We start from the raw sequence: 12,020 nt of genomic DNA on the forward strand, positions 1-12,020 counted from the left end.
CCTCGTCACTTCAGTTGTGTCTGACTCTCTGCAACCCCCATGAACCATGGCCCGCCAGGCTCCTCTGTCCATGGGATTCTCCAGGCAAGAATACTGGAGTGGGTTGCCGTTTCCTTCTCCAGTGATAAAGTATGAAGTGAAGTAGTCAAGTGAAGTCGCCCAGTCGTGTCCGACTCTGCGACCCCATGGACTGTAGCCTACCAGGCTCCTCTGTCCATGAGATTTTCCAGGCAAGAGTACTGGAGTGGGTTGCCATTTCCTTCTCCTGTTTTATTTGTATGGTAGAAATATTACGTAACAGTGTGCAGTGGTACATCACTTCCTTGTTCCATGCTCCATGACATCACATTAGTGCTTGAAGTCAACCGTAGTGGGGGTGGTTATACCACATACATTTACCAGCACACTTAGGATATCAGTGGGATGTTTTGTCACTTGAAAATCTTGGTGTATAAATCCTTATATACCAAAAATCCTCCAGATATCTTTATGTTTTATATCGATTTTGGTTATACTGTGGTTTGGGAAACTATTTTGTATTATTTCAATGCATTTAAACTTAATGAGGCTTGTTTTATCTCCCAGAATAATGCTCCATCTTGGTTGGTGTTATATATGCACTTAAAAGAATGTGTATACTCTGCCGTTGTTGGGTGAAGAGTATTGTAAATGTCAATTAGTTCCAATTCACTGATAATGTTTTTCGAGTATTTTCTGTTGTTACAGATTTTCTGTTTATACATTTTCTCAACTAGTTAGAGAGATGTGCTGAAATCTCCAGTGATAATTGTGGATTTTACTTTTTCTCCTTTTAGTTTCATCATTTTTACTTTATTATTTTAGAGGTCTGTTATTAAGTGTTATGTTTCTTCATGAATTGTCAATGTTTTATTATAAAGTTCTAGAATTCTAGACAGATTGATTTTTATCTCTCAACATTTTAAAAAACCCTACTGTTGTCTCTAGATTGTATTATTTCAGAAACAAAGTTGACACTTACTAAATCTTTATTTCCCTATGCATCATGTGTCTTTTTTAATTGGCTGCTTTTTAAGTTTTTCTCTTTATCACCTTTTAAACAATTTGAATTATGACTATATGTTAGCTTTTCCTCTCAATACATCAATTATTTCTCATGTTAGAAGTATTAGGATATAGACAGACTCAATAGATTTCAGATATTTTGTTGTCTTCAAAATTCTTAAACATTAATATCTACTGTAAAGGAACCACACTGATTTATGAAGACTTCTAGCACTTTACTGTAGGATCATGAAGGTTTTCGGAGAAGGCAATGGGAACCCACTCTAGTACTCTTGCCTGGGAAATCCCATGGATGGAGGAGCCTGGTAGGCTACAGTCCATGGGGTCGCGAAGAGTTGGACATGACTGAGAGACTTCACTTTCATGCACTGGAGAAGGAAATGGCAACCCACTCCAGAATTCTTGCCTGGAGAATCCCAGAGACGGGAGCCTGGTGGGCTGCTGTCTGTGAGGTCGCCAGAGTCGGACATGACTGATGTGACTTAGCAGCAGCAGCAGCATGAAGACTTTTGGACAGTAGCATTTGTCGATTCTGCCAACACAAAAAGAATAGTAAAGTTTTATTGCTTAGTATAGTGGGGGTGCTGGTGTAAGTTGCTTCAGTTCTTTCTTACTCTTTGTGACCCTGTGGACTGTAGCCCTCCAGGCTCCTATGTCCATGAGATTCGCCAGGCAAGAATACTGGAGTGGGTTGCCATTTTCTCCCTCCAGAATAGTCAGGGTAATTCCCCAGATTCCTTATCAAGTTGAGTCCTGCTGGTATAGCACAAGATCTCATTTTTATATGAGTTTGAAGTTAATATAAATAATTTCAGGACCTTTCTCACAAGCTAATACATTTTTAAAAATTCTGAAACCTATAACTATTTCGGGTAAATGATGATGATGACAGTAATGAAGAGTTATAGTAGTATATACTTTACAGATTCCAAATAACTTCACATACATTTTCTTATTTAACTTATGATTATTTGTACTGAGAAGTTTTTGTAGATTCACTCAAATCAGTAAATGTTTGCAGAAGGAAAAAGATTTTACAAACAAATATTTTTTAAAAGCTTAAAAAAAAACTTAAAAGGTGCTAGTACTTATTGTCATTTTATTACACAGAATTTGTTAGTTTCAAAAGAGTTCTTCCATATTTAAAAGATAAGATAAAATTCTAACAGAATGCCTCTCCCCCCACTCCCTGCTTTGTTTGATGTTCTTATTTCTCTTAGCTTAGAAGTGGATTTTCTTTAGTTATGCAAGAGGATCAATAACAAGATTAAATTATTTCTTTACAAATAATCATTTCTTTACAATAATCTCAAAAATGACAGAATGGTCTCCGTTCGTTTCCAAGGCAAACCATTCAATATTACAGTAATCCAAGTCTATGCCCCAACCATTAATGCTGAACAAGCTGAAATTCAATGGATCTGTGAAGACCTATAAGACCTTCTAGAACTAACACTCAAAAAAGATGTCCTTTTCATTATAGGGGACTGGAATGCAAAAGTAGGAAGTCAAAAGATACCTGGAGTAACAGGCAAATTCAGCCTCAGAGTACAAAATGAAGTAGGGCAAAGGCTAATAGAATTTTGCCAAGGGAAGGCACTGGTCATAGCAAACACCCTCTTCCAACAATACAAGAGAAGACTCTACATGTGGACATCACCAGATGGTCAATACTTTAATCAGATTGATTATATTCTTTGCAGCCAAAGAGGGGGAAGCTCTATACAGTCAGTAAAAATAAGACTGGGAGCTGGCAGTGGCTCAGATCATGAACTCCTTATTGCCAAATTCAGACTGAAATTGAAGAAAGTAGGGAAAAATCACTAGATCACTCAGGTGTGACCCAAATCAAATCCCTTATGATTATACAGTGGAATTAACAAACAGATTCAAGGGATTAGATCTGATAGAGTGCCTGAAGAAATATGGACGGAGGTTTGTGACATTGTATAGGAGGCAGTGATCAAGACCATCCCAAGAAAAAGAAATGAAAAAAAGGCAAAATGGTTGTCTGAAGGGGCTATACTAATAGCTGTGAAAAGAAGAGAAGCTAAAGGTAAAGGAGAAAAGGATATATCCATTCGAATGCAGAGTTCCAAAGAATAGCAAGGAGAGATAAGAAAGCCTTCCTGATTGATCATTGCAAAGAAATAGACGAAAACAATAGAATGGGAAAGACTAGAGATTGTTTCAAGAAAATTAGATATACCAAGGGAACATTTCATGCAAAGATGGACTCAATAAAGGACAGAAATGGTATGGACCTAATAGAAGCAGAAGATGTTAAGAAGAGGTGACAGGAATACACAGAAGAACTATACAAAAAAGATCTTCATGACCCAGATTACCACGATGGTGTGATCACTCACCTAGATCCAGATGTCCTGGAATGCGAAGTCAAGTGGCTCTTAGGAAGTATCACTACTAACAAAGCTAGTGGCGGGAATGGAATTCCAGCTGAGCTATTTCAAATCCTAAAAGATGATGCTATGAAAGTGCTGCACTCAATATGCCAGCAAGTTTGGAAAACTCAGCAGTGGCACGGCTGTATATTGTCACCCTGCTTATGTAACTTATATGCAGAGTACATCATGTGAAATGCCAGACTGGATGAAGCACAAGCAGGAATTAAGATTGCTGGGAGAAATATCAATAACCTCAGATACACAGACACCACCACCCTTATGGCAGAAAGCGAAGAACTCAGGAGCCCTCTGATGAAAGTGAAATAGGAAAGTTAAGAAGTTGGCTTAAAACTCAGCATTCAGAAAACGAAGGTCATGGCTTCAGGTCCCATCACTTCATGGCAAATAGATGGGGAAACAGTGGAAACAGTGAGAGACTTTATTTTGGGGGGCTCCAAAATCACTGCAGATGATGACTGGAGCCATGGAATTAAAAGATGCTTGCTCCTTGGAAGGAAAGCTATGACCAACCTAGATTAAAAACCAGAGACATTGCTCTGCCAGCAAAGGTCTGTTTAATCAAAGCTATAGTTTTTCCTAAGTCATGTATGGATGTGCGAGTTGGACTATAAAGAGAGCTGCATGCTGAAGAATTGATGCTTTTGAACTGTGGTGTTGGAGAATACTCTTCAGAGTCCCTTGGACTGCAAGGAGATCCAACCAGTCCATCCTAAAGGCGATCAGTCCAGAATATTCATTGGAAGGACTGATGCTGAAGGTCAAGCTCCAATACCTTAGCCACCTGATGAGAAGAACTGATGCCTTGGAAAAGACCCTGATGCCAGGAAAGATCGAAGGTGGAAGGATAAGGGGACGACAGAGGATGAGATGGTTGGATGGTATCACCGACTCAATGGACATGAGTTTGAGCAAGCTCCAGGAATTGGTGATGGACAGGGAAGCCTGGCATGCTGCAGTCCATGGGGTCGCAAAGGGTCAGATACAACTGAGTGACTGCACTGAACTGAATAATCATTAGTAATCAAAGATGATAATCTTTAAATGCCAATTTAAAGTAAATTGGTATGTGGTATTCTTTTTTTTTCTCTATTTTTATTTTATTTTATTTTTCTTCTCTCAATTATTTTTATTAGTTGGAGGCTAATTACTTTACAATATTCTAGTGGTTTTTGACATTGACATGATACATTGACATGAATCAGCCATGGATTTACATGTGTTCCCCATCCTGAACCTCCCTCTCACCTCCCTCCCTATCCCATCCCTCTGGGTCATCCCAGTGCACCAGCCCCGAGCACTTGTCTCATGCATCCAACCTGGACTGGCGATCTGTTTCACACTGAATAATATGCATGTCATGAATATTTGTACTTTTTTCTGCCAAGTACATGGGGCTGAAGATCAGATGCAACCTAGAACTAATGAATCTGGTCAATAAGAATTGTGTTACATCAAAATTCTGTCTTTACGTATATACCACAGGGACTTCCCTGGTGGTCCAGTGGTTAAGAATCTGCCTTCCAATGCAGGAGACGTGGGTTTGATTCTTGATCAGGGAACTAAGATCTCGTGAGGCAACTGAACCCACATGCCGCTACTAAAGAAGCCATGTGCTTGTGCCACAGCTGCTGAGCCCACATGCTCTGGAGCTTGTGCCCCATAACTAGAGAAGCCTGTGCACTGCAACGAAAAGACCACCTTTCGCAGTGAAGACCCAGCACAGCTAAAAATACACACACACACAATAGAGGCCTAAATCACATATGGGAAATTCAGTTAGCTATTGTGATTTACCTAAAAGTTCTCACAGTTATTCATTTTTAGTCTTAACAGTTTGATCATGTAGAGTAAAAAGTTTTAATATATGGTGAATGGTAAGCATAAGCAAGATGGAGTTGATAGGTGATACTTGAAGATTTGACCACAGTGCCATATATGAGTATTGGCCCCCACAAACCCCACGTTTCAAGCTCTTTATGCAAGAAAAGATCACTGTTTTTTTTTTCCTCTCGAGAATTAAACATGTTTTTGTTATTTTTATTTTTAAATGATTCACTTGATTTTATATATTTTTTGTGACAGGTATCTTCACACAAGGACACCTGGGTCTGGTAGACATCATCTTCCAGTATGTTCACTGTGATGAGATCTATGAGGCAATAAACATCCTGAGTAGTATGAACTGGGACACTCTGGGCTATGAGTGCTTTATCAGCATGTGTGCCATTGTAAACCATCTTCTTAGACAAAAGCTCACACCAGAGAGAGAAGGTCAGAATTAAAATATATTTCATAAGTGAGTTTTGTATATACATGAAATATGTTTTATGAGTTGGTTATTTTTTTGAGGATGCTTTGGAGTTGTGTTACTGTAACTTAAAAGACAAAAATATTCATGCCGTATTAAACTGACAAAATCAGGTATCAAATAATTACTCCCATATGGTAACTTACTGTATAGTATTTGTCAACATAATAACTTTTCCGTATATACCTGTATTGGAACTCACAATGAAGTCATTGCACATTTCAGACTAAATTCATATATAGAATATGCTCAGAGTTTAAACTTTGATGAGGAATTTAATGTGCTTTCTAGGGTTTGGAAGACAAAGGGTCCTAAACAAAAATCCTTATTTCTCCTTCACTTTAAACATTAGTATTTCTCACATCGCAAGTTCTTTGTCCAGACAGTAGACCTTACCACTGATTTTGTGTGTGTGTGTGTGTGTGTGTGTGTGTGTGTGTGTGTGTGTGTGTGTGTGTGTGTGTGTGTGTGTGTGTGTGTGTGTGTGTGTGTGTGTGTGTGTGTGTGTGTGTGTGTGTGTGTGACAGAGAGAGAATTACAGCTTAGGTTGTCCTCCTTGTTTTCATTCTAACTTAAGACTTCTAATCGCCCTCTACCTTCTGGCTGCTTGGATTTCCTAACCTTCTGTAAATAAGTAATTTTTGTCCATAGGATCTCAGATGTTTATTTTCAGAGAGAGATGAGGCACTGTAACCTCCCCAACAAAAAAAGGGAAAAAAAAGTGCCACATGCAATAATGAAATCAGTTTTTATATTTTCCAGTATATATTATTTTTATGAGTAATTTATTTTCTTAATGTAAAATGCATCTAAACATTCTTGAATTTGTATCTTTATTTCAAATGTTTGTGATTAGCATTGACATTAATAGTGGGAAACCATGGCCAATGAAGACGTTTCTATAGGTGATTTATAAAGTAAAGAAAACAGGAAATATTTCAAAAAGCCTTTACTGGAGAGCTTTTTCCCTCACTGTTTTCTTTCCATATTTATAGATTTTCTTATTCCATTTTATTCCATTTCAAAGTAAACATGGTAGATAGTATTCTGTACCTAACCTTCTTTTTAGTAATTTTGGAGACGAATAATCAGTATGAACATGTTCTTTTAAGAAGTCTGCATCATGAGACTTGGCCTCAACTCAAAGGAGGCCCACAATATTTATTTAATGTTAACTGAATGTGCTTTTTGGAGGTAGTCCAACACATCTATGGAGATTCCAGTGCATCTGCAATGAGAAAATGCCTAGCACATGTTTGACCCACAGTAGGTACTCAATGGATATTAGTTAAAAATAAAAGAGTATAACTTCAGAATTTGGGGGCTCTAAGATTACTGTAATATTTTCACCTGCAGAGTTATCTCCAGTAATTATTTGTTAGTATTGGTATACTCTCAAGATTAGGTAGATAGCAGGGTCCCTAAAGAAAGCCTGTTGTGGTACACATAACCCATGTAAGAGATGATAAATTTACAGTTGAGGAAATATGAAGACAACAATATATTGACTCTTACTCAGAACACCGTGAAATTGTTAGCACCGTAGTGAATTTGTGTTATAAGATTCCTGTGTAGTAAGTAAGATTATTAGGGAATTCACAAATGGGTATTATCAGGTTCCTGCCTTAATAAAGGATATTATCAAGGAACCATATTGGGTGGATAGGGAAATAAAAAATTTGTATGATACACTAGGCTATTAAAATAAAATGCTTTCATGATGCTAGGTTATCAGAATATGTACATTTTAAGTAGGTGTATGCATTTTCCCCCAAGTAATTGCAAAACACTTTTCTAAAACATTCACATTCTTCTCTGTTGAGATTTATTCTATCTGAATCTAACAAATTTGACATGGTAATTTGTTTCCTTTTATTAATGGAGCCCAGTGAGCTCTTTTATTTGTAGCTGGGGCTGTGGTTATCTTCAAGATCTTCATTTCTGCCTTAAATATCAAGCTGGGCTATCTAATGAATCTGTAACTGTGCTGGGAGCTACAAGTATTCCATGTAGGCTCAAACATTTCAGATGTATGAAACATGCTGTCAAGAAAACAAGCAATGGCAAGAGAATCTGGCTTGTTTTCACAATGGCATTGCTGTATTCAATTTTTAATCTAAATTGACTGCTGCTTTGAAAGAAAATACCCCCAAAGTTCATCTTACTTTACTGTCTAGATCTGAGATTAAAAAAAAGAAATTACCAGCAGCTTAGCAAAGTCCATAGCAATTACTCTGATGAGGTATTTAATACTTTCAAACCCAAATATACCTAAAAGAGTTCTGCTAAATAAGGTATTGTTTATCCAACCTAGTGCTACTAGTGCAAAAAGAATCAGAGGAATCCTGCTGTGAGCCGTATTCTGATACAGCTCTCACCATCATGGTAATTACATATTTCACAGTTATTTCTTGGAGGTAACACAACCCCACTGGCATGTCTTGGCAAAAGGGTAAATTAGACAAAAAGTGCCCTTTTCTCCCAATCACTAGCCCTTTGGCTTATCAAACCTGCTCTCTGGTCCTTCTTTGCTATCAGGAAGTCAGTTGACCAGAGTCGATTAGCATGGGATCCCTCCCAGGGATGTTCGCTTTCACCCTTGGACAAAACCAAGGGTGTTGTGTTGTTTAGGACAGTATTTAGGAAAGGGAGGGGGATTTTTTATCTTTAAGTTGTAACAAAGAAATATTATTACTCCAATAAGTCTATTTTTATTTGCATTATTTTTAAAGATATTTCTAATACTGATTTCAGTGCCTAATGTAGTAAGACTAGTTTTCTCCTTTCAGCTAAAGTGAGTAAATGTGCACACTGAGAGTTGATTTTACTGGAAATACTAGTTTCAAATTGTGTTACTCTGATGAGTCACTGTTTTAATTACCCATTTGTGGTGAGAGGTTGATTCATTATGGATTTCTTCAGTTGTGACAGCTTTTTGTTACTCAGAGTCATTGTCAGCTTTGCTTCAAGTGAAAGTTTATACACAGGTTTGTTTTTGTACCAGCTGTCATATTTTAATTTCATCTTTTCCTGCAACAGGCTCACATTTCGTCCAAGTTTGCAAAACCTGACTGACTGCAAACATGAGTATTCTGTTGTAATTGAAGGAGTTTAACTTGTTTTAGTGCTGCTATGTTTGAATTCCACAGCACAGCTTGAGGCAAGCCTTGGAACCTTCTATGCTCCAACAAGACCACTCCTGGATACGACTGTATTAGAATACAGAGACCAAATCAGCAAATATGCAAGGAGATTCTTCCACCACTTGCTCAGGTGAATGATAATTTTGGATTAATTAGTGTCAGACTAATTACCTATTTAAGGAACCATCTTCTTTAATTAGAATATTCCATAATATGTCTATCTCTTTCCTAATAGTCTGTCCCTTAAGAGAAAAACAAATAAGCTCTTGATATTCTTTCTTTAATTTGTTCTTGTTTTCCTATTAAGGACTATACTGGAGTATCATTGAGGTCTTTTACATCATCAGTACACTTTAATATAATTGCCCCTTTAATATGAAAGCAAAAATTACCAACTTTGTAAAGTTGTTTTAAAAATATTAACTTAATTGTACTCTTAAGAACAGAGAAATGTTTAATTGCAGCTAAAATAAATGTACTATAAAGTTATAAGACAATCCGCTGGTTTGCTTTACTTTCAGAATTACTATAGAGAGATTTGTCCATTGTTTTCCTATATAATGTAGCAAGTTGCTAGCTTCACTGTGTCTCATTTTCTCGCCTTTAAATTCCTTTAGTCTTAAGGATTATATGAAAAATTAGGTAATGTCAAGAAATTACTCTGAGACAGATGCTATAGAAATCGAAGGAGAATATAGAGCATATTCTCTATATATAAAATTGCAAAAAATGGGTGGAAGATGAATGGATGGATGGAGATAAATAACTAGCCAGTTACTTTAGGGATACACCTAAAAATATCAATGCTAGAAATAAAAACAGGGAAGTGTTCAGAACAAAATTTAGGATATTGTCGAGCGGGTTAAGAGAAATACAAGAGAATAAGCCCATGGGAACCTCGAAGGTATTAGTAATATTCCTTTTCTTAAAGTGAGTGCAGTATATATCAGGGTCCATTAAAAAGTATTATTCTTTTAGCTGAAAGTATACATTTTGTATACTTTAATATATGATATATTTTATAATAGAAAGTAATGGAATTTTCAGTTACTACATCCAGTTGAACTGGGTTTCAATTTTACTTCTCGTGTACCCTAACTGTTACAGTTCTTTTTAACTCAGGAAATTTCTGAGTTTATCAATTGACAAATGAGTAAGCTATTTATAAAGTGGCACTTTGATCTCTACCAAACAGTGAAACCTTTGGAAAACAAATCTTTTTAGAAGGTAGAAATGTTAATATATTGTATATGTTATGACCTACAATTGAATGTTGCCTTTTTATCTGAATGACTTTGGTATATTCCAAGAGATCCTTCACCCTAAATGAAGCAGTGTTCTATCCATAAACATATACATCTTCATGACAAAGATACTGAAACTGACATCACATTTATTTGGACTTAGGGCTTTATTCTTTGCTCTATTAGTCTACTTTCTTTGTTTCTGGGGAAAATTAATTAGTTCACCTCTTGCCTGAAGAGCACAAAAAGATTAACATTAATGAAGCTGACATTCTGGTGGCATATTCTTAGTGGCTTCACTGTCTCTGCCCTGATTTTATGTAGTGATTTGGTTGTGCATAAGTATCACAGTTTATAATGCTGCTGGCTTTAGAATACTCATATCCTACTAATGTTCACATGTTCTACTGATGTGCAATTTTTTCATTGATTTTTCTCATAGTATTCTAATTATTGTTTGGATGTATTTTGATGAGGTGACTATTCCTGTCATTATTATTAGACTGTAGCTTTTCTGTGTGATTACATCTGAAATTGAACATTGTCTCTTAGAGTGTACTAGGTTTTTCATATTTCCCTTTTTGTATGCTTCCTGTTGTTTCAATTATAAGGAATGTTTGGTAGTTCTTTTGACAGTAGGCTATACATGGCATTAGAAAAAAGAAACATAAGTTTAGAAGAAATTGAATGAGATAGCTTAAGTTAGAACCATCCTTTTGTTTAATCTGCCAACAAGAAGTTCTGTGTAAGTGAGGAGAAAAAGGCCAAGTACAATTTTGTATTTGTGAAGTACTAGAATTGCATCACTTTTTCACTTTTTTCTGTACTTTGCTAGCCAGTATTTTAATACTCTAAAAAAAGTTATTAGATAATGGACTAAGTCCTAACAGTGAAGACCATCATAAAGTAAATTAAAGATGAAGAAAAGGAGCACCATGCAGAGTAGGGATATATCTAAGATCACTCGCTGGTTAAGCTGAGGAGTCAGATTGCTCGAGTCCAGATTAAAAAAAGAATAAAATATTATATTGATTTTAATATCAAAAAGTATATAGTGAGGTCATTGTATGAATTTGTGCTGATATACACGTATACAGTGTGGGCTTTTAAAACAAATGTTTACATTACAATTTTGTTTTTATCTTGATAGTAGTAGAAGTCTAGAGACAGCTTTTTGTTTCTTGACCTTTTTTGTCTTGAGCAAATATGAAACTTATTTTGACAGCCTTCCTTCAAAACGAGATGAATCTAAATTTTGAAATTTATTTCTCATGTCCTTTACTGACAACGTTTTGTATGTGTTCAAAGTGGTCAGTGTTCATTAAAGAAATGCTCCTGATAATGTAAATCATTGCTCCTAACATTAAAGATAGAAATCAGTAGAAGTACAATCTTGATATGGTAGCTAAATAAGGGGATTGTTACAATAAAATTTTAAAAGAGATTGTACAGCCCGATTCATAAAATCATTAAGCTGGAAGAACTGACCTCTAGAATGTGACTTGAAAAAAATTCCATGTGTTATCCTTTACCCTCACACTCCAAACACTCTGACACCAAATATGTGAGTTTTTTCCTCCACACCTACCAATTCTCTGACACCAGCTCTACAGTTCAGTTCAATTCTGATACTAACCAGAGTTAACTCAGACCCCACATTATTAAGAGCTCAGTCTTGTAAGACTATCCCTACTTCATATGCCATTCACAAGTAATAGATTTCCAGGTTACCTGCAATTTCTGTCTGACTTGTCTACAAATTGTACGTTTCTACCATCCCCTCATGTTCAATAGAATACTAGAGTGGCTCACAGAACCCAGGAAAATAGAGCTTGCTTACTACTGGCAATGTTTT

At 36.3% G+C, this 12,020-nt stretch overlaps 1 protein-coding gene across 1 annotated transcript in view; it reads left to right on the forward strand.

Annotated features, from left to right (window-relative positions):
• LOC122703108 (WD repeat containing planar cell polarity effector) overlaps positions 1–12,020 on the forward strand; it is a 267,027-nt gene that overhangs the window by 174,484 nt on the left and 80,523 nt on the right. Inside the window, exons 13-14 of the mRNA XM_043917188.1 lie at positions 5,553–5,741; positions 8,928–9,051. Coding sequence (XP_043773123.1) covers positions 5,553–5,741; positions 8,928–9,051 — 313 coding nt within the window. The remainder of the gene's footprint in view (positions 1–5,552; positions 5,742–8,927; positions 9,052–12,020) is intronic.

The sequence above is a fragment of the Cervus elaphus genome, chromosome 11 (assembly GCF_910594005.1).
Source record: "Cervus elaphus chromosome 11, mCerEla1.1, whole genome shotgun sequence".
In the NCBI taxonomy this organism is placed as follows: Eukaryota; Metazoa; Chordata; class Mammalia; order Artiodactyla; family Cervidae; genus Cervus; species Cervus elaphus.